This window comes from Tribolium castaneum, chromosome 1 (assembly GCF_031307605.1).
Source record: "Tribolium castaneum strain GA2 chromosome 1, icTriCast1.1, whole genome shotgun sequence".
NCBI classification, from domain to species: domain Eukaryota; kingdom Metazoa; phylum Arthropoda; class Insecta; order Coleoptera; family Tenebrionidae; genus Tribolium; species Tribolium castaneum.
The window spans coordinates 24,839,081-24,863,899 of record NC_087394.1 but is presented as its reverse complement, the minus strand read 5'-3'; the positions used below and the strand labels follow the sequence as shown (position 1 = coordinate 24,863,899).

Below are 24,819 nucleotides of genomic sequence, written 5' to 3'. Positions count from 1 at the left end.
CCATCCGGGTGCGTTGCCCAACTCCCACATGTCCCTGAAATTCCTCTCTTCGCTTTACATTTTAAACCAAAACCGCCGACTTTCACCGAGAAAAGTCGTAGAGTGATTTCACTCGGACTGTCACAGGCAGTCATTGCGGGTGTTTCAAACAAGGTTTTACAGTACTTGATCCATATTGACATTCTACGTGGGCACGTCTAAATCATGTGCGAGCCATTCTTGGTAAATGTGAACTTGAACCGAGGTCAAAACGCGCTGTGGCGGTGCTTTTTTTAATTGCTCGCGATTTGATCGCGTTGTTTTGACAAGAGGCGCTGTGAAAAGTGAAAACTTTGACTAAGTGGGACGTTTTTTGTTATAAGAATGCAAGAAAGTAGGTGGACGTGGAAATAATGCCATCATCAAATAAAGAGTACACTGACGTCACTTTTTACATGGATGGTGTTTACAACGACTGAAACTGAGGCTTCGAGCCCAAAAGGTAAACCAATTGCCCAATTACTTTAAGCATAAATCGAAAAAAACATTAAGTGTACTTTTAGTACAAAAATTCAAAATTAAAAAAAATATTTTTTGCTAAAAATTAAAGTGAAATTATAGCTGCTGAAAATCAGTCTTTGTGGTAAAATTATTTAGAAAAATTATCAAAAATTGAATAAGTATTGTTTGTTAAATTAAAAACGTTAAAAGTATAAAAAACCGCTTACAGAATTTTAATCAATACCTAATTGAAGCACACGATATAGCTGCATAAAATATCAGTAATCTTACAATATCAGTGAAAAACCGATTACAATCATTGTCTTGAATATCCGACTATTTAAATTAAAAAAAAATACTTCCTGTATTAACAAATAATTAATATTATTTGTGCTTCAAAAATTTAAAAAGTTGTCAAAGTCGATTTTTCTCCATAGCAGATGTTAAACTATTTCTTTATTAATTCATTTGAGTAGATAAAATAGCACTTTAATCGGAATGGTAGAAAAATGTTTAAAATTGGTTTTATTTATTTAAATATGCAAATTCCAATGTAACAATTTGAAGAATAAACAACAACTTTCGTTGTCAATAACATCGTTGTCTAAAAGAAATAATTTTATACTTAAAAACTAAAGTTAAACCACACAAAAAATGTGGCTGTATGAAAACGGATTAAATACCTAGATAAGTTGATAGCTGCATAAAACACCATTTTTTGTAGATTTATATAAATTAGTGTTAATGTTTACAGCCACAAATGAAAACATCTAAACACTAAAAAAATTACTTCCCGATATATCTGAGTATTTAAATGAAAAACCTATCATTTAATTGACTTTGAATTAAAAGTAAAAGCTAAAAAAATTTATAATACATTAATGATCTTTCTTACTAGACAGCTTATAATTTAAAAAATTATTAAATTAAAATTAGTGCCCGATTAATCAAAAATCGCTCAAAGTCTCGGCAAAAGGTATAAAATTATAAAATTGATCTAACTAATTTTTTTTCCATTTTTTATGAGTTGTATTAGCTGTTTCAAAACGCCAATGTCGCATTTTACCAAATTATTTTCTTAAATACAATTGATAAAATTGTAAAATAGTTACTAATGATTAGATCTCTCGTTGAAACTATAAATTACATCGGCTATTATTTCCTTGAAGTGCGTAAATAATTTAAAACAGCTAATTTTGAGAGAAAATGCGACGTTGGCGTTTGTAAAGTTTTGAAACGGCTAATAAAGGCTTTCAATCACACAAAAAATGCCTAAAATACTTTTGAGAGGTAGTTGTACAAAATAATAATTATTTAGTACATTTATTTAATTAATGAGCGTTTCAATTTTCAAAGGCCGATTATGGCGAAACCATAAAAGCTACGGCACACAGTCATATTTCTTTTTCAATTTTGATAAAACTATTCGAAAAAATTGAACTATTTTGACGTAAACCTATGTAAAATGATCCGGGAAATCGAATGGCGTTGCGTAAATAACAAAATTAATGATAGTTTTCAAGTTATCAACACACACACTCACCTAAATTTTACCTACTTTGCTTTTGTTGTTTTGTTTTCTCAAAAACAAGTAGTAGCAGAACGATGATTTTTTTTAGAAAGATAGGTAATTATTACTCGTAAAAGAGCTTTCCACAGATAATAAACTAATTGAGGTATAGCTAATAATTCCGGAGTTCCCGATAAATGCTCCGGAAATCAACCAAAATCTATATAAAAATCAGAAAAATCTAATATTTTAAAATCGAAGCAAGTAACGTTTTCTTACACTTTTAAGGTTTCTAAAGAAATTTAATGTAATGACACAGAAAAGTGCACAAAACATTGTCGCGGCGAGTTTGAAAATATTTTTTTTAATTATTTGATGGTATACGGAGTGAGTCTGCTAAAAATATTTTTCACTTATATCTCAAAAACTAAGAGTCGCGCTAAATTCAGCGTTTGCTATTAAATACCTAATGTTTTTCTCTATGCACGTGAATTTTTTCAGATATTTTTTACCGTTTTCTATAGTTATGACTATTATTATTATTATTATTAACACTAAAATAAAAAATTTGGATTATTAAGAAACTGAATTTATTGTTATTTATTTATTTTTAATTTTTTAAAAAATTCTTAGCAAAATTTTTGCTAGCACCAAAATTACATTTACCTGAATTTTTAATTTTTACTTAATAATTTTTTGTGGCTAGCAAAATTTCTTTACGAATTTTTATCATAAAATAAAATTTCAGCATCGCTTGTTCTTAGATGACAAAAGAAATAACAATTATTGCAGTTACCTAATAGTAATTATTAATATACTGATTAATTATAAGAAATTTTACAAAAATTGTGAAAAAATTCACAGGAACAAGGAAAAATACAAAGTGTTTAATTACAAACGTAGAATTATATGCGACTATTATTAGTTTTTAATATACAGTAAAAATATCTTTTTAGTAGACTAATACTGTATAATTTAGGCAAACAATTTCAAAAATTCAAGTTTTGTAAAAAGCCAGTATAACATCAAGTATAATATGTAAAATGAATCGTAGAATTCGCAGAAACAAACCGTTTTGCACTGGAACTTTTAGATTTATACTTGTTTTTTTATTTAAAAATCCAGTGTGGTGGGTATTATTATTTATATGAGTTGTCATGGAAACAGGTTAGTTATTTGCACCTCAATGAATTTTTAATAAATAAAAAACAGCTACAATTGCTACAGCCATGAATTTTTTTAGTGAAAAACCAGACATTCTATAGCTAATTTAAAAAAATTCCAATGATTTTTTGGCCGAATTCTTATAGTTTTTTACAATTTTTCACGTTCAAATGCCGATTACGGCAAAACTATTCAAACTAGAGACATTAAAACCAGCACAATAAAATATATGAAATAGCAATCAATTTAAAACCTTATTTAATTATTAGAATTTATAAGCCTGTTCTAAACAACCCCATATAGTAGTTAGTTTATATTTGTGAACATACGGACAAAATAGACTAACCTTAACACATTTTATACTTTAATTTTTCCGTCAAGTTTCCGTGACAAAGATGCAAAAATGAAGACAGTGTAGGTGGATATTAAAGGTTGAAAATAATTTGCAGTGAAATAAATTAGGATGCAAAGTCACGATCAAGCAGGACGTGATCACAACTTGTAAAGAAAAAATAAAATTGTTTCCCCAGTTGGCCACCAGTAGCCATGACCAGAATATTTGTCCCTTTATTATTCGACGAAAACATGTCTGATTTAGTAGAATTATCTCATTTTTATCTCATATTTGTTAAAGTTTCGGTTGAATGCACATGCATTCATGGTCACTTCGTGAAGCCTCCGACCTTTCGTCACATGTCATGACGATTACCCTTGAGAAGTACTACCTTTAGCCCAGTTTTGAAATTATAGTCGTTATTATAATTCTAATTTTCTTGCATGTCGTCCTATCAGCTCACAACGGTGTTGTTACATCTCGTTTAATTCTGTTTTATTTGAAGCAAGTTAAGGTTACGAGAATATGTTACGCGGATTAATTTACATATGAAACAATATTGTTATTACCTACATAATTATTATATGGGTATACAATACAAGGAGAATTTTTCGAATAAATTGAAATTTATTTGTTTTCTAAATTTGTCAAGGAACTAAGGTTAGCCGGTTTGTGAATTTATTATTGCATCGAAATATTTTTCGGACTTTCTTTATTTTTTGCCACTTGATTTACAACTTACTTTCGGGTTTTTTGCACAAAGAAAAGGAATCATAAATTATTGACCGGTTTATCACATTTATCAAACACGCGTTCAATGATAAACCTTACCTTTGTTCCGATTATAATCTGATTGAAGGAATCAGATACATAATTATTTCTATTTTTCCAACAGCATAGCTAATTATTTGTTGTCTTGTTATTGTTACTACCTTGACTGACATTACTGAATATGATTCAGTGTCACACTTTTTACGTCGTAATCATGACCTATCAATAAATAAAGAAATACGTAATTAATTTTCCGATTAATCAAGTGCCAAGTAATTGTTAAAAATGGCACAAAAATTAAAAAACTAAATTAAATAAATCGGTTCATCTTCCGACTTGGAACTTTCCCTGACTTTGTTCGAATCTGCCTACAAGAGTTATATAATTAAATTCAATTATAATTATAGTTGGTACAATTGTGCCAGAACAGCTGAAATTTTGCGTAATCGTGTTAATATTTTTAATGAATTCGAGTGTGTACGTGTGAATTATGTTTTTAATAACAATGAAGTTGCACCAACCGAGGACCACAAGATATAATGTAATTAGTAATTACATGTAGTTGGAGGTTGTAGAAATCGAGAAACAATTATCTGGAATAATAAAATCTTTTATAAATTTTAATGAATGCGAATCCAATTAAACGCCAGTTAATTTCTAAATTTCACACTTGCCATATGTTTATCAAATTTTTTGCACAAGGAAAATGCTTTCAAAACTTACTTAACCCGGATAAATAATGTCTCTTATCTTGGTAACTAAAGCACCTCGTAATTTATTTCCTACAGATGGCTGAGCATATTTCACAACGCCTCTTTTCTTTTAATTATAACAAACCTACGCTTAAACGCTGGATGGTTTCCTGGTTATGTGCAACCACGATGGATAACCCCAATAAACAATAATGAACATTGCAAAAAACACAAAACACGAAAAGAGTAGGTTTTTGACTTAATGATACGCTGTTTTGTGGATTTTCTTAATCATTGTGCATGTTGTGAAAGTTGGTCGTTATTGGCACCCTCGAAAAATAAGAAACATCCTTTCGGATTGCGAGCTCCAAATAACGAATTATGGAAAATAAAACAAAAAAGAGAATTTTTACAATTTGCTAATTTCTAAATCTTAAAGTTTGATTCCTATTCGATTATCTAATGTTTTTTTATTGAATTCTAATGTCAGCGATAAGTGCAGACTCTCTTTAATAAGTTAATAACTTTCTAGAAACGCCAATCTCCCTATTTATGTCTAGTCAAAACCAAATTAAAAAAAATATTAAAATTCTTTGTAGATTACATTTACAGCTTATTAACTATAATGAGATCAAAGTTTTCAGATATTTTAATTTTTAATTTTTTAAGTCTAATTTTTTGTATTTTAAAATCTTAATTTTGTTGTCAAAGTTTAAAGTGGATGATCTTTTAGAAGATTTAATTCACAGATTCATTGTCCACTCGAGACTTATTTACGTTCTAAATTAGTTATTCAATGAGTCAGTTACTTGTTTGTTTACCTAAATTCGTTGTCTAAAACATACTGGATTTGCAGATCTACTACTTACTTTCAGTGTAGATCTTTATTCTCAATTTCTCAGCGTACCTTTGTTGTTGTGTTTAGATCGAGTACATTTTGTCTAAATTGTAAAGGAAGCGATCACAATTAGAAGAAAGTTAATTGTTTTATTTGTTCATTTTTTAAGCAATTTGCAAACCTATGGTCTAATTTATTATTGCCTACAAATATTTTGTAGACAGTTATTTGTCGAGTCTTAATGGGCAACCATTAGTTTTTCCAATCTAAAATTTAGACAATTCTTTGTTAACGAAATGAATCTTTTGAAGAAATATTTTTTTCCTCTAAATATGCTTCATCTCCTCCAAAACGAAAAAGCTTCCTTAATTATCAAAATTTAAATTCTCGTTTCATTTGATCTAAAAATGTTACAACTTGTAGATTCGTAATTGTAGAAGTTGGAGTACAATTGAGAAAAAATCAAAACATTTCAAGAATTATGCTTTTTTCCAGTCAAAATCGGCATATTTCGTAACACACGACTACAAAAGTAGATCCTGTGTAGATAAGTATTACAACTTAACACGACCTGAGTTTTGAGATCCTTAATTAACAATTGACAATTAAGTTGTCCAGTCTAAAATTTGGACAATTCTTTTTACCAAATTTTTCCAATAATTACTAATAAACTTTTGTTAAAATATTCTTCAAGTATTTACATACATAACATAGAATCAAAATTAATAGATTTATTGAGTTTTCATTGTAATAATTTATTGTTTAATCTACGATGATAACTTAAGGTAAAGTTCTAAAAAGTATAAACTAAAGAGTTATAGTTTGCTGTTATAGCCTAAAACTGAATATATGGTTAAAGTTATAGATGTACATCTATCTTAAATCGTTAGTCCATGAATTCATTGTTAAACTAATTTAGAGTGGAATTTGGTTGCTTAGTTAAAAACTCAAAATTTTTGTTCATCAAAATTCATAAATCTGTTGTTCAGTATCTTGTCTAAAAGAGTTTAGACTTAAAAATAAATTTAGGGTCTACTAAAATCAAATTAAAACCAGAATTGTTAACTATTAGGTTTGTTATCCAGTTTAAATCAAGCAAATTTTTGCTTTCTTTATCTGTTAATAAATTAATTTATAAAACAATATTCTGAAGTCTAAGACAACTACTTGTATTGTCCAATTTACAATTATGAACAAACTGAAATTACTATTGGCAACTATTTTCGCTAATTGGGTGGGAAATACATATTACATCGTAATCTGTAATTTTCTTGTCCATTCTAAATCGAGGAAACGTTCGCTTTGTGTGCTAATAAATTACATAATTAAAAAACATTATTCGAAAATTTTATCTTTAATATTATGACAAATTTGTTGATTTTAACCATTTGCACATGGATTTAGATCTAATTGTATTTGCAATTTTGTACTCGTACTACAATAAATTTGATATTTCCCTCAAATCTATCATTTATATAACGGGAGAAAAGACATTGTCCAGTTTGTTGCCCAGTCTAAAATCACATTAGTGACTAGTGTTGTAGATATATTTTCTATAGTCCCTTCGAAACTTATTTGCGTACCAAAAAGAAACAAACTTTAGAGTCAGAAAGTGACTAATAAGTCCTAGTTCCTTAATCTATTATTACACTAATTTACATTAGGATCTCATATAAAACCCTCTGAACTTTGCCCAAAATGTTTACGTGGAATCATCAAAATGTTTTTCAATTAGAACACATTTTTTCTTTCAGTTTATACTAGTTAATCACTCACAAAGACACAAAACCGCCTATTCTAATTATAAATTAAAGTTATTGTCCAGTTTGTTGCCCAGTTTAAAATCGCATTTGGTGTTGAATTTGTAGATCTATTTCTAATGTCCCTTCGACACTTTGTCTAAACTTTTTACGTAGAAGCTGTAGAATCTGAAAAACTACACCTAGGCGCTGTTCCACCAAAGAAAAACTATTGTTGACCTGAAGATTTATTAATCTGTTGTCAAACTCTTGTTTACAACAGTTTGAACTTACACCTTACACCTATTGATCAATTTCGCATTTATGTTTTTTTAAGAATCCTTAATTCATAGATTGCCACAGAAATTTATGGTTGAATTTGGTTGCCTAGTTCAAAAATACAAATGTTGTATTCACTTGAAAACTTTGTTTAAGACGGATTGGATTTGATAATTGGATAATTAGAGTAGGCTTTATCAGTTTTTTAATTTGAATAAAAATGCCTTGTGATAATTAAAAATGATTTAAACGGTAATATTCTATTAGAACATATTTTTCCCTAAATTTGTACTAGTTTATTAATCAGAAAGACACAAAAATTCGAATGATAGCATGGTACATATGTTACATCGTAATTTGCAATTTTCTTGTCCATTCTAAATCGAGAAAATTATTAATTAATAAATTACCCAACTAAAAAAAACATTATTCGAACCAAGTGGATTTAGATCTTGCAATAAAGTTAATATTATCCTCAAATCTAACATCTATGTAACGTTAGAAAAGTTATTGTCCAGTTTGTTTCCCAGTCTAAAATCGCATTTAGTCTTGAATTCGTGGATCTACTTCTGTTGTCCCTTTGAAACTTATTTCGATATCGAGAAGAAACAAATTTTAGATTCAGAAGGTGACTAATAAGTCCTAGTTCCGTAATCTATTATTGGATTAATTTGCATTTAGATCTTGAGTCAAACCCCCTGGCCTTCGGCAAAAATATTTACGTAGAATCTGTCGAATCCGGAAAACTCCAACGTCCTAGTTTCAGCACCGAGCAAGTGCTAAGTACGTGTAACAAAAAGTCCGGATTCCGCTTCGATAGCCATGGTCAGAAGGTCATCGCAGAAAGTAGCTGTATACGACCTTGCCGTAAGCTTCTCCCTTCTCGACACCTTCCTTCCTGCCCAAGAACTCACGGCCATCGTCAGTCCAGCCAGCAGTATCGCAGCTCTTATCAGTCGTTCGGCGCGCTCTCAGCACACATTTTCACATAAATGGTGGTTTTAGTGACGCAAAGTGAAACTCTTCATTCGGTGGATTATTTTCACTAGAAACAGGTAGATCCTTGCCCCATCTGTGCGTGATTAAGTTGCTAGTTATTCGAAAATTGAAATTGTTTGTTTGCAAAAGTAGGTAGGTGGTCGCGAATCTGGTTCAGACCATCCCGGAAGCCGGGCCCACAAATTACACATCGAAGGAGAAGGTTAATTTGCGATTTATTTGACTTGCCACTTAGGAATTTTGCGCAAATTGCGATTTTGATTTTGTGAAGATTCAAGGTTAACGCGACTGGTTAATAAATTGTAATTTATACAAGGGTCATCGAAACACAATTAATGTTCTTCTATGAGAGTGAATAATAATACGCGAGGCAGGTGTTGGAAGAGTTCTTTGGCATTTAATTTGATCAACAGTGAAAACTTATTTATTTGAAAGAAATTAATTGCAAACCTGACAAATTGTAAATTACTCAATTAAAATTTTGGCAAACACAATACAACTAATTGCTTCGATCTTGAATTGATTTAGACACTTGACTTTGATTTAATCCAATTTTAGAAAAATTACTGAGGTTAAATTAAAACATTGACTTGTACAAGGCTAAAAAAATAAACAATTAAGCAAATTACCTTTTTCTACCGAAGCCTATTATTTGTTACTGTCAGTTCGTTTCATCTGAAGGTTTCTCAATTAACCTGAAAGTTATTTTTATGTAGTGATTGTTATTTAGAAATCTTGTATTGGAACAACATATCACCCAAAAACCATTTTTAATGATCATTGATCAAAAATTAAATTTAATGTTTTAGAAAAAACTTCATGAAACTATTTTAGAATTGTTGGCACTTTAATTTAGCAAATTCTTATTCAAATTTTTAAATTCCTTTGTCATTCCCAAATAAAATATCTTTGTAATAAATTTATAGTCCAGCTAGTTTTGGAATCCAAAATTGAATCTTTTGCTGCAGACACTTTAAAGATTTCAAATCTCTAAATTCAGAACTGAATCGAGTGTTAAATATCTTTTCTAAAATCTTGTTTTGGTTCCAATTTTAAATCCTATGGTATTCTCATCTAGTGATTCGAAATTTAGAACCAAATTTTTATATAACGTTTCTGAACTCATTTGTTAGAATTTAGATCTGCAAACTTTTTTAATGATTTGGATTCGATCCAAAATTGTTTAAATTCATAGATCCGAGTTCAGATCCTGAAGAAAATGGACAATGAATCCGCTATTTAAATTTGTCAACAAATTAGTTTACAAGTCTCTAATTCAAATCACTATATTTTTGAATATTTTGGTTTTGAATCCGAATTCAAATGATTTACTGATGATCCTTTAAAAGTATGGAATCTCTAAATAAATAAATTAAATGCGTTATTTGAGTGAAATAATCCGAAAACAATTAGACAACTTGTCTAAAAGTTAATAGTTAATTTAATTACTTATTCGACAATGAATGCGTTATTTAAATCTGTCACCAAGTTATATTGCGAGTTTCTAATTTAAGTCTCCAAATTTCCGGAATATTTGGATTTGGAATCGGAATGTGAATCCTTTACTGCTGAAATCTCTAAGTAGTCTAAGTAGATAATTAAATAATTAAATGCGTAATCCGACAACAATTAGACTAACTTGTTAAAACTTAGTTAATTTAACGAATCTAAAGATTCAACATCTAAGCTCTACCTATTTTATGAATCGTTAGCGGCAATTTTAGTTTTATTAGATTTATATTGATCATGAAATATTTTCATTTTTTTTTTTATTTTCAGATCCACAAATTTTAGATTCAGTAATAAAACTGTCATTTTTAAGCTCTTTTTTGAATTCGAATCTAAATCCTGAAATTTTTTCATATTTGGATCCTAATCTGTGTAAAATGATTCTAAATTTAGTAATTTTAGATAATGATTTGGAGTTTCTAAATTCGATCAAAAAAAGTATTTAAACCCATATATCCGCGTCCAGATCCTCAAAAGATTCGACAATGAATTCGCTATTTAAATCTTTCACCAAATTAGTTTACGAATTTCTAATTAAAATCTCAAAATTTCCTAAAAATTCGGATTTGGAATCCGGATTTGACTCCTTTAATGCTAATCTTTTAAAAGTTTGAACCTCTAAATTCCAAGTTAAATTCCTTATTTGAATGAAATGATCAATGAAACAACTTGTTTCAAATTTGGACATTCTAACGAATCCAATGACTCAACATCTAAATATTATTTTCGCATTTTAATCAGTAAATTTTGGACTTAGTAATAAAGTGTTTTGGTTCCAAATCTAATCGTGAAATTTTTATTTCAAATCGAGAATTTGCTACCAATCTTGAATTAGATTCAAATTTCATTTAAATCAGCAAGTTTTCTAATGGTTCCGAGTTGTTAAATTCGAGCAAAAATCATTTCAAATCCAAATGCACAAATTCGACAATGAATTAGCAAATTAAATATGTATATTTAAATAAACAGGTATATCTTTCCAAAATTGGGAATTTTTTAATTAGAATTAAAAACCGTTCCTAAAAATCCACTTTCAACATTTGTGAATCTTTTAACGTAGTTTCAGGATCACATAAGATTCAGTTTCACGTATTAGTGCATAAACATATTATTTTACTCGGTAATCTACTGATTTGAATCCATTTAATTAAATAGACATATTAGTGCAAAATTAATTTGGTTACAATATTTTGAGATTCGAATTTAGAACAATTCCAAACTTGTAGACCTGCTAACAAATACGCAATTGCAAAATCTTAGGTAGATCTCAATTTTTTTAATAAAAATTGAGTTCGGGACCTGATTTTCGATTTCATAATTTGTGCCTTAAAAATCCGAAAATGAATTGGATTTGGATTCAGTTTAAATTGATGGAGGAAATCTTTAACGAGTTGACACAATTCCAATTTCAAAATATTCAATAATTGTGCTCGAGAAACCATTTCTGCACTGATTTGAGAAAAATAGCAATAACCTTTAGGCGTTACTTAAGCACTTGATGATCGGTTTAGCGTTAAATTATAGAATCAATTCCACTGAGTTATTCCCAAGCAATAATTAGAACCAACAAGCCTTAAATCTCTCTCCTATTCAATTAAATTTATTTGGTAAGAATTAGGAAACTACTGAAGCCACCACGTTAATTGTTCCACGAACAATAATAACACCATTTGGTAATAAGCCATCATCTGAAATCGCGATTTTTCGGCCTTTTCAAGCAACTAACTCAAACTCTGATTTCCATAGTTGTTGTTAATAAAAGAGAGTGAGGCGGATGTGGTCGTTGATGCGTGTCCGCAGCGCTAAACCACTTGCACAAGTGAATGTTTAATGCCAACAATGAACCAAACAAAATTGTAGCGGAGTGAGTTGTGAGTTCCGACGAAACTATGCCCACATTTTGGATTTTTTGATTCGGTGAGTCGGCAAAAAACTAACTATTTGGGTGTAGAAGGTCACAAAGTGTGGGTTTTATTAAATGGAAAGCCTTCAATGAAAATGAACCCAATTTTGGTAAAAGTGTGCAAACAAGTGCACCAAGGAATTTTGGGATTTAACTACGCTCTCAAAATGGTGTTTTAACGAATTATTTCTATTTACTGTGAAACTCCAAGAGTGTTTCAGCGAAAATGTTTATCTGGACATTTAAAAATACTCATCACGTTTTAATTTCGAGAGTTTTTGTGCGTTTTATCTGGTTTCTTCCGTCTATTATTTGTTTAGGTATAAACAGGCGTTTTGTTGTAAATAATTGAGGAATTCACCGTTTTCTGTCTAGAATTTAGACTTTTTAATGTGACATTATTTTCATATGTATATGTTGAGAAAAGCAATATCAGTCTATTTCAATTTATTTCAATAGTCTCAATAATTTTTCATATCAAATCATTGCTATTAAATTATAACGGGACAAACTTAATAATTAAAAAAATATGTAAATATGCAAATGAGTTGCTAAAACTTGCTAAAAACAAGATTTTTATATTCCAAAGATTTTTTTGTCAAATAATTGAAATTCTTTCAAACCATTAAAACTCTACAACAGTCGATAAATTACACACTTTATGGATTTTTCACAATCAATTTACCTAATTTATGGATTTTAATAATTCAAGATACTTTACTATTCGATTTTTTAGATAAGTTTTTGCATTTTCTTCTACGATTTAGGAGAAATAGCACAGAAATCAAACGAAACCATGAAGACAAAATAAAGATAAATTTTAAAAAAGTGTTCCAAAAAATAAAGTGTGGGTAATTATTAAAAACAACGTAAACAAACAAATAAAACAGAAAACAAAAAATAGGTATGAAAGATTCGAGGTCAAATTTGGAAAAATTTGGAACATACAAAATATTATTGTTTTGTTTTGAAAAAGAGAATAAAAAGTAGATAAAGGAAAATATGGGAAAATGATTAAGTTTTCCAATGCAAATTTTCCTGCTTGTCAAACATTTCGAATATTTGTTTTTGTTTGAAATTAAATTCATTTTTTTTAATTTAATTAGTTCGTTTGTTATTTTCACTTATGGTTTTCTACGCTAGGCTATAAATTACATACTTTATGGATTTCTAACAATCATAATTATTCACCTACTTTAACGATTTTATTAATAATTTATGCTATATTTTTTTGTTTTCTTCTTATAAGATCTAGAAGAAGTCGACACAATATTCCGTACGAAACTACGAGGTCAAAATAATTCACAAAAAATACATTTAAAAAAAAAGTTTTAAACAAAAATTTTCTTAGGAATGCAAACTAAAAACAAAATAAACAAATTAATAGAATAGAAAAAAAAATCAAAAGATACATTTCTGTAACTTAGGGTATTTATCATCATAACAATATTTTACTACAGATGGTGTCTTAATATTTTTTTAATTCCGTTTTTTGTCTCATATTCGTATGTTTCAATCTTTTGCAAACTGAAGTTTTGTGTTATAATAGGATTATATGTTTAAGAAAATAAAAATAAGAAAAAATAAATAAGTCTTTAAGTTTAATAAAATCCTTGCTTGTCAAAGATATTTGAGGAAAAAAAATTAAAAAAACATTTTTTGTTGTGATTACTTTATTACTTTATACTGTTGGATTTTTTAAACACAGCTTTATGCGTTCTCTTAAAATTAATCTTTTCTTCAAAAAATTATAAAGAAAAGTACTATCTTTAGTTTAGAAGAAGATAATCCAAAATTTTACACAAAACCATCTGGACAAAAAAAAACAAAAATAAATCAATTGAAAAATAACTAATACAAAAAAAAACTTGTGAATCTGAATTCTTTATTTTTAATTTTTCTCTATTAATAAATGTTGCTAGAAAGTATGGAAAAATAGATAAGTGTTCTTCAGTTCAAAGTTCAATATTCCGCAAGAACATTGCGGACAATTTGAAAACTTTTTAAATTAATTCATATGTTTTATTTTAATTTTAGTACGTTTGTTATTTTCTCCAATTGTATTCTAAATCTCTAAAACTCGATAGTCTAAATTACAGACTTTTGTAATAATTTTGTATTTATTTAATTTACAATTTTAATAATAATTAACTATTCCTTAAAGGTATACGTTTTTCGTTTTTTTAGCATAATTAAAATAATACACGAAAATATACATTTAAAAGATGAATTTTAAAGAAAACTCTTCTTGGGCAATCCAAACCACATCATAAACAAATTGATAAAATATAAAATAAAAAATTTCGGGAAACATAGTTACTAAAAATAATAGAATTGTGTTTTTTGTTTTGAAAAAGTTTTGAGAATTAAAATTAGATACAAAACGAAAGGATTTTCTGCTTGTCAAAACCACTTGAGGACTAACATTTTTTTGAAAAAAACGTAAATTCAATTTTTGTTGTAAATATATAATTTCGTTATTATTTTTACTGTTAGATTTTTTAAATATTTTTTCGTTCATTTATCAAAAATTAAATAAATTATAAATACACTCACCAGGATTTTTAGTTTAGAAGATAATACAGAATTCTATTCGAAACTATAAGGAAACAAATAGTCGCACATAACAATTTAAAAAAAAAAATCAAAGCAAACTAGAAAAAAGTGTAAATAAATCAATTAAAATTACGCATAACAAATTACTGAAAATAACAGAAACAAATTATTGAAGTAGTGAGTAAATAAGAGAAATTTCGAACGATTCAGTTCGAATCTGTAAAAAAATAAAATGTAAAATGGTTGTCCACTCAAAATTTTTGTTTAATTATTTTGTTTAATATTTTTTGCAGTCGTGTTCCTCTGCCATGAAGGGCTGGTTCGATGCCTTCCGCTACGATGGAGGTCCCACTCTTTACAGTTTCAATAACCGAACTGCCGTCACCGGCGACGTGACACTTATCACATTCCTCACCATTTTCAGTACCCTTTATGTGGCATTTTTGATCATATTTCCGGGTATTAGAAAAGAGGTGAGTGCTTTTTACTCGAATTCCGCAACGAAAGTGACATAATAATTAACCTGGACGCATTTTTGGCGTTGTTGAGAGCAATTAGTTCCGCATCGTTTTCAGTGAAATTTCCACAAAAAATAAACATTTTCGTTTAATCGCAGATTCAATGCGATGAAAGTGTTGAGTAACGCTTATTCATTCAAATTTATTATTGTTCGCATGCAAAATATTTATTTACTGAATCTCAAGACCCTCAAAAGTGTTACGATAGCGCGAAAAAACTTAATTAATTTTGTTTGTGAACACTTTAATTAATTCGTGTGTTTCTAGAGATTTACCACATTTTTTGCGGTCACTTTGAGCCTGTTTGTCGGAGCCACCATTTTAGGTAAGTTGATTGAGAAATAACGAAATTAAAATTAGGAGCTGCTTTTTTTCCAATATTTCGCATTCTTTCCACCAAAAAAAATTGCTGTGACCGGATTCGAACTCGTTCAGTTTTGTTCTTGTATTTCTCCCTTACATATTAAGCATTCTCCTTACTGTTTAATATTAAATAAAAAAATGGCTGTTTCTGGGTTCGAACTTGTGTCCATTCTAGAATTTTGCAATAACGCATTTGCATTTTTTAGAGTTTCTGGTGGGTTTTCTTAGCTCAAAATTTGGCGCTGGAATTTAACTTAACACAGAGTTCTTTTCTTATACAGAAACTCTCAATTTGTGCTTTATTTCACTCCAAAAAATTAAAATGCGCTGTCAAAAAATATATTTAATATTAAATCAAAAACATGGCAGTGCCTGGGTTCGAACTTGTGTTTTTTTGTTATTTTGTTAAAAACGTTGTACTACAACTGTTGAATTTATCTTTTCAGAAAAAAAACGACTAATTACTGCGGCAGTAACAATTTCATATAACTGGCTTTTTTTTCTTTAATTAATATTTTGCATTCTCTTTACTGTTTATTTAATATTAAATAAAAAAATTGTTGTGCCTGGGTTCGAACTTGTGTTTTTTCTTATTTTGTTCCAAAATTTGTACTACAACTGTTGAATTAAATGTTTTATTCTTTAATTGATATTTTGCATTCTCCTTAATATTTAATTAATATTAAATAAAAAAAGTGGCTTTCGATTTCGATTTTGTTTTTATTGTTATTGTGTTCCAAACACGTCGTTCTAAAACTGTTGAATTTTTCTAAAAAAAAAACAACTAATTACTGCGACAGTAACAATTTTAACTAACTGTTTTTTCTTTAATTGATATTTTGCATTCTCGTTACTGTTTAATTAACATTAAATAAATAAAATGACTGTTTCAGGGTTCTAACTTGTGTTTTTTGTTATTTTGTTCCAAACACGTTGTTCTACAACTGCTATTTTTTTTAAAGCTAATAATTACTGTGGCAGTAACAATTTTTTTTTAACTGTTTTTTCATATTTTGCATTCTCCTTACTGTTTAATTAATGTTAAATAAAAAATGGCTATTTCAGGATTCGAACTTGTGTTTTTTGTTATTTTGTTTCAAACACGTTATTCTACACCTGCTGAATTTTTCTTTTTAAAAAAGCAAATAATTACTGTGGCAGTAACAATTTTATTTTTAACTGTTTTCTCGTGAATTCATATTTTGTATTCTTCTTACTGTTTAATTAATATTAAATTTAAAAAATGGCTGCTTCAGGATTCGAACTTGCGTTAGTTATTATTTTGTTCCAAACACGTTATTCTACAACTGCTGAATTTTTCTTTTTTAAAAAGCAAATAATTACTGTGGCAGTAACAATTTTATTTTTAACTGTTTTCTCGTGAATTCATATTTTGTATTCTTCTTACTGTTTAATTAATATTAAATTTAAAAAATGGCTGCTTCAGGATTCGAACTTGCGTTAGTTATTATTTTGTTCCAAACACGTTATTCTACAACTGCTGAATTTTTCTTTTTTAAAAAGCAAATAATTACTGTGGCAGTAACAATTTTATTTTTAACTGTTTTTTCGTTATTTTCTATTTTGTATTCTTCTTACTGTTTAATTAATATTAAATTAAAAAAATGGCTATTTCAGGATTTGAACTTGTGTTTTTTGTTATTTTGTTTCAAACACGTTATTCTAAAACTGCTGAATTTTTCTTTTTAAAAAAGCAAATAATTACTGTAGCAGTAACAATTTTATTTTTAACTGTTTTTTCGTTAATTCATATTTTGTATTCTTCTTACTGTTTAATTAATATTAAATAAAAAATATGGCTGTTTCAGGGTTCGAACTTGTGTTTTTTGTTATTTTGTTCCAAACACGTTATTCTACAACTCCTGAATTTTTCTTTTTAAAAAAGCAAATAATTACTGTAACCGTAACAATTTTATTTTTAACTGTTTTTTCGTTCTTTCATATTTTACATTCTCCTTACTATTTATTTAATATTAAATCAAAAACATGGCTATGTCTGGCTTCATACTTGTGTTTTTTGTTATTTTGTTCCAAAACATTGTACTACAACTGTAGAATTTATCTTTAAAAAAAAAACAACTAATTACTGCTAATTAGAACAACTTAAACTAATTAGAAATTTCATAGAAATATAATAATTAAATGCAGCAAATTCAAATTCCAGAACCACCTGAGATTTAAATAATTAAGATATTTTAATTATACTGCCCTCAAAAAAAACAACTAATTACTGCAGGAGTACCAATTTGATGTAACTATATCTTTTTTGAATTAATATTTTGCATTCTCCCTACCGAACTCTTTACAGTTTATTTAACATTTTAATTAAAAAAATGGCTGTGTCCAGAAACCAAACACGTCGTTGTTAAAATTATCCCTTCAAAAACTAAATAATTCCTTTGCAACAACAATTTTATTCTAAGTGCTTTTTATTAACATTTTTCACTCTGTTCAATTGACATTAAAACCAAAAAATGGCTGTGCCTGGGTTCGACATAGTGTTTTTTATTACTACAATAACCGTTACATTTATTTCTCCCTTTAAAAATCAATTAATTACTGCCGCTGCAACAATTTTATCTAAATTGCGCTTTGCACTCAAGCCACCTCAAATCTATCAATTTCTTCAAACCATTAGTTGCAGTCGCCGCAATCAGCATAAGACCTTTTTATTGCACATTTTCCCAGAATTAAGCCGACTCTTATGGGTAAAGGTTAAAGATTATTCCCACGATTGCATCAAGGAAAAACTTTCTTCAAAAAAACCTATTGTTTGTTTTAGTGACTCTTTTCGGCTCAGCATGGCATGTAGCGACTGCATCTATCGTCAGCACTTATCGGGCGTTTTCCACCGACAAGCTCTCCTCAAATATTGGGGTTTACGTAGGACTGAGACATGTAAATATCACTCTTCAAGGTACTGGTCCTAATTATTTAACCGAAAAAAAATAACTAAATTAATTAATTGTAGCATCTGGTGGTCATAACTGGACCAGTGATATCGACTTCAATGAGCAGTTTTTGTGGATCAATTCGGACCAAATGGGCGATAGTTTTCGGGAAGCCATGGTTCGAGGGCTCCCATTTCCCATTCTGACCGTCGCTGAGTACTTTACGATGGGTCAGGAAGGGCTATCATGGGGTGGACAGTACCGGGCGGCTGGGTATTACGCCATTATCATGTTATGGACATCGTTTTCAGTATGGATTTTGATGAATCTGATGCTAATTGTGGTGCCGCGATATGGAGCTGTTCTTATGACAACTTGTGGTTTTTTACTACTTGCCACGGCTTGTGGCTACTTTGGACTGTTACCAGAAACACCCTTGGTTGTGCATATTGAGGGTAGTACTCTCCACTTTAGCTTCGGGTGGTGCTATTGGCTAGTCCTTATTGCAGGTGATTTTAACATTAAAATTTTAATTTTATTTTTTTTATATACCATTTAAATTGAAGATTGTGTGACTTTTTGGCACGCTTTAGCGAAATCTATCTAGCTCAAGACAATGTAAAAAAAACAAAAGTAACGTTTTCTAAATCATTTCAATGTTTGTAACTGAAGAAAAAGTTATATGTATTATTATTATGTTACTTATTTTTATTATTTTCTGTTTTTAACATTTTATTAAATTTTTCTATTAAGAAAACTTCGCGCAAAACTAAGTTTTTAACACCAAAAAGCGTTTCATCGTTCAAAAAACCAATTTTCTATCTAATTCGATTATTTTTTTGGCTTATTTTTAAAAAAAATTAAATTTCGAAAAACCATCGTACAGAAGAAAAATAAGTGTAATTTTTATTCAGTTTAGAAAAAAATAACTATAAATAACTAGCGAAAAAATAAAAACAACAACTTTTTTCGACCTAGTTTGGGCATTTTCGGTTATTTTTCACAAAACAATTGCATCTGTGACTAAAAAATATTCAAACAGGCAAATGTAACACTATTGTCGATATAATTTAGTGATTTTTTCGTTTATTTTTAACGACTAGATGAATGCGTTTTTGGCCGAACCACAAAATTTAAAACGCTTGAAAAAAGCAAACAAATTATTATTAATTTCGAAAATTTTGCCATTCGTAGACCCGTTTTAGCGAAATTTTCCAAAAAAATTGTTTTTAGCTAAAAATGAAAAAGGGAAAAATAACATTTTCGATATTGATGTATTCTATCTAGCTAAAAATACGTTTTATGTTATTTCCGACACAGTTTAATGATTTTTGGCTCTGCTTTATAGAAACCTTGCGAAGAACATGAGCTTTAATTTTCAAAATGTGCTTTAGCGCGCGAAAAATCAGAAAGAACACTATTTCTAACATAAAATTATATAATTTTAAAGTTACTTTTGACAGAATTACTCGAAATAATTGCGTCTTTGGCTGAAGAACGTATTAAAAGATTCCAAAAATGATAAAAGAATGTCACTTTTGAGTACAATTATTAATGATTTTTCGGCCCAATTTAACGAAATTTAGAAAACATGTTTAAACGTATGACAAGTCTAAAATAACACTATTTTTGGCTCGAACCGGTGTTTTTTTTTATGAAAGTTTGCGAATTAATTGAGTTTCTAGTTGAAAAACATACTAAAACACAGTTTATTGTTTTTTAGTTTATTTTGGTTTATTTTTAACGAAATTCCTTTAAATAAATACGTTTTGTGCTGAACAACGTGTTAAAACGTTCGAAAAATGCATAATAAATTTGCAAAAAATATTATTTAGATTGAAAATTTTTTAGACACGCTTTAGTGAAATAAGGAATAAGTTTTTAATGTGCAGAAATGTTCAAACAGTAAAAAATAAGATTTTGTACTTAATAGTGTTTGTTGTGTATAATTACTAATAGACATTTTCGATCCAGTTTAATAATTTTTTGCCGTAGTTGAAAACCTCGCAAAATCTGAGTTCTTTGCTAAAAATGAAAATCGGTGATTTTTTGGCATATTTTTGAAAAACGTTTGCGAACTAATTGCCTTTCGGTTTGAAAAACGCAAGAAAACGCCCGAAAGAGACAAAAGTAACATTATTTTTTATTCAGTTTAGGGTCAGTTTCATAATCGAATTTAAAGGAGGATTAAATTATATTAAATGCTGTTTAGAATGTGCTGGCTCCTACGGATTTGTTGACCTTAATTTCACATTCTAAACAACATTTAATTTAATGTTTCAATAAACTTGATTATGAAACTGACTCTTAGTGATTATTCGGCTCTCAATTTAGCAACACCTCGCAGTTTGTTAAAAAAAATCACAAATTTTCGACTTATTTTTCGCGAAATCGTTGCATTTCTGCAACTGTACAGCCTGATGATTAATCATTTCCGCTCTGTATCTATTACAGAATGTCTTTCCAATTTATAAATTTACGTTAGATTGACTGTGTTTATTTAATATTACAAAAATTTTACCTAACACTATTTTCAACCTAAATTAGAGATTCTTAAATTGTTTGCCAAAATCTCGCGAAAAACTGCGATTTTTGGCTCAAAAAGTGCCTAAAAGTACTAAAAATTGTACTGTGTATAATTAATAAACAGTTGATGACTTCTTAGTCCAATTTTCTCGAAATAATTTACTGAAAGACAATTTTTTTACTTTTTCGCTTCAATTTTTTAGGAAGCATTTGCTTGCTGTCTGGTGTCATAATAACCGTCCTGGAGATCATCTTCCCGCACAGTTTTTCGACGATCCTGGAGGTGGATTATGACACTCCTTACGACCGTCACATCATCATTGAAGACAGTCGAGGGAGGAGGTTCCAGAAGAAGAGGTCCAGCAATAGCAAGTTGGAGGAACCGGTGGGAATCGGCACGAAAATTCTCCGGTAATTTTGGACGAATGCAGTTGTAGTTAATTATACTTGTTGGTTTTCAGTCGGTTATCTTCGAAAACGCGTGAAGAGAAACCGCACGATTTGCTACCCAACAGCCATATCCAAAATTTCGAGTTGGGGGCAAAATCGAACTGGTCGTATCCTCACAGTCAAGACAATATCCACAGAAGCATATCGCAAGAATCTATCACGTCTCCGAGAAATCTCCCCACGATTCATAGAGTCATCCCTAGGTGAAGAGTTGTAAAAGTTTGGCAAAGTTAGAGCAATTTTCGTTTCAGGCCCGACAAAATGCAAGAGGTTTCCATGTGGTGACGTTGTGTGACTTGACTTGATTTTGATTTGAGTGCAATTTTTAAATTTTAAGTGATTTTTCTTGTGATATATGTAAGGAAGTTGTGTGTAAGTTGCCATATTTATACGACGTTTACAAATTGAAGTGACCGAGGAATTTGTAAAGAATTTTATCGAGCGGATATTATTTATAATAAACGTATTTTGTGCAGATTTTTGCTTCGGATAATCCATTTTTTTAATTATGTCCACTATCCTGTTCCTCCCTTTTTCATTGAGAGCAACTTTTCCATGATTTTAGTCAGTTTGCCACGCCTTTCCCAATAGTTTTATGGAAAACTCTTCAGAATCGAAAAATTAGCACGCACCATTTATCAAATGCTCATTCTTCTAAAATATCTAGATTTTGAACTAACTGATCCTCTAAAAGTAATGTAACATATTGACATCTTCTCAAAAATGAAATCTACGAAATCAATATTTGGATTTTTTTACGAATTTCGTAAAAATATTTGGTTGCTGCTTCTACAACAATGAGCTGTTCAAGTAATAATTTTCTTTAATTCATTGTTATTAAGATGAAAAAAAAATTGCCGGATCGGGGTTCGAACCTCAACTTTTTGGTTCCCACAACGTTATTCCTCCTCAGTTTAGTATATACCGAGTTTTATGTAAATACGTGTGTACAAACATAAACACAATTAGTGAACAAATGTTTCAGCAAAAAATACAATAAAAAAGTTCCTTATTTCATTTAATTATTGCGTGGTAAACAATATTAGAATAAACTTTAATCACTGTCGGAAGTTTGAAATCCCAATTAAATGAATGCCCAATTTTTGTGCTTTTAAGTTGCAACTTAACAAACTTTTTTATCGATTTATGAAAACAAGTTCTAAGTTTGTAGTTTTCAGCCTATTGCGTTCGACTAACTAAACTTACTAATAACAAAAGTTGCTCTTTTTTTAAATTAATCTATGGATGTGTTTTAACTGTCTAGAAAAGTGCATAAAACTTTAATACAGCGACTTAATTTTTTTCAAATTTTAAAGTAAATGAAATGGATCACCATAATTTACAACAAAAAAAATTTTTAATCGACAAAATTACGCCAAAACTATTGGAAAAAATAAACCATTTACATCATATTTGGTTTTTATTTGAAACCCATGTGAACCCATGTAAAATAATCCGGGGAATCGATTGGTGTCAAGCAAATTGCAAACTTCGTAATAGCTTTCAAGTTGTCAAAATATAGACTGATCCAGAAATACTGAGTCTGTTGGCAACAGATTTGAAAGTATTTTTGTTTATAATTTGCAAACTGCAACCGAATTCGGTTTTCTTTGATATTTATTTTACGTACAACCACACAAGATTGTTGAATTGTTGTTAAATCGAAGAATATACTCTATTTGCCAACAAACTCAATATTTCTGGATCAGTCTGTATTTCCATTTCACCTATTTTTGCATTTCCAGCAATTTTCTCAAAGTGTCGGAGGGCAATGCTTTTTTTAAAGATAGATAATATTGAAAGATAAATAAGATAATAAGAAAAAGATAAGAAACTTAATGGGGTAACGGTCTAATAATTCCGGGAGTTATAGCCCGATAAATACTCCGGGTACCGGAAATCGATCAAAATCACGACAAAAATCGAAAAAAAACATTTTAAATGACATTTTATTGCACACATTTAGAATCCAGAAGATTCTAGATACTCAAGACACAGAAGAGACCATAAAACTTACAGCGACATAATAGGAAAATAAATTTAATATTCATAATCACCATAATTTTAAGTGTAAAATTTCAAAAATTTAAATGTAAAAACTAGTAGAGAAGACTAGAGACACAATTACCGACTAAAAACTGATACTTGTGACCTTTAACATTGAATAAAGTTTTTAGCACACGTAGGCTTGGCGGGGATTTGTGATATTTTGTTTGTAATAATCATAAAAGTGTACCTAAGGTCTATACCAAAATATTCAGTTCCATGCGAATTATTATAAACTGAAATGTCTACTTTGACCAAACTCAGAGACTTATTAAGTTGGGACAAAAAATTGACAGAAATACGTGTCCACAAAAAACACAACAAACAGTAACAGTTTGTTACTTTTGTACCGAAAAAAGTATGTTATATTTCTTAATTTAAATTTTAGCTCATTCTTGCATTATTCAAAGTACAGAACTACAGAATGTTTCTCTAACCCTTCTAGAAGGCCGAGTATAAGCAAAAGAACATATAGGGGTTTAAGAGAGTCTGAATTATATGAACGAGCTGCCAGATAGAAATAGAAGAACGAAAATATAAACTAAAGTTAGTCAAAAAGTTGTTATTTCATGAAAATGAAAATACGATGTTAAAAACCCAAAAAGCGACTTTTCCGATGAAACAACCAAGTGTATTTTTGTATCAACCTAATGTCTCAACCTAACGAGAATTTTAAATTTCCCGACTTATTTTTTTCTCAAGTAAAAATTACCAACATTTTTTTTAATTTTTGAGAAATTTAAAAACCTAAGTTTACAGATAACGAAAGAAACCATTTATTTTCCGTCGATTTCTCAACACTTTTTTTTGGTTGTAAGTGAAGTCAGATTTTTCAGGAATTCTTGCTTCAAAAAATCTCGACTAGAAACTTTATACCAGCTAACTAAGTATGTAAAAATTTGTTGGTCGCTCGAAAAAGTTAGTAAAATACAACTCACATTAAAATTAAATTTTAGTGTAATTTGGATATGCACTGAGGTTTTTATTTACTACTACCACTATAATTATTCATATGTTCATTTTTTAAAATTTCATAATATAATATAATATAATATATCAATGCATTACTAGAGTTTTTAGATCATTTGTATTTTATGGTAAAGAGTTTATTTCGCTGAAAATTTCGTAGCACACTTAATAATATTTATACTCTGTTCAGTTTTAAAAAGTCCACGTCAATGTATTGCAAACAGTTCCATAAAAACGCCAATGTTCAGGAAAATAAAATCT

General features: G+C 29.2%; 1 protein-coding gene across 1 annotated transcript; it reads left to right on the top strand.

Annotated features, from left to right (window-relative positions):
* Window positions 1-131: 131 nt before the first annotated feature.
* LOC659379 (dual oxidase maturation factor 1) lies at window positions 132-22,018 on the top strand. Its single transcript, XM_008193212.3, has 9 exons — window positions 132-481; window positions 8,574-8,862; window positions 15,068-15,247; window positions 15,560-15,617; window positions 18,459-18,593; window positions 18,648-19,076; window positions 21,297-21,504; window positions 21,555-21,746; window positions 21,795-22,018. The coding sequence occupies exons 3-9, from the start codon at window positions 15,083-15,085 to the stop codon at window positions 21,826-21,828; spliced, it is 1,221 nt and encodes a 406-aa protein (XP_008191434.1). The 5' UTR covers window positions 132-481; window positions 8,574-8,862; window positions 15,068-15,082; the 3' UTR covers window positions 21,829-22,018.
* Window positions 22,019-24,819: the final 2,801 nt, after the last annotated feature.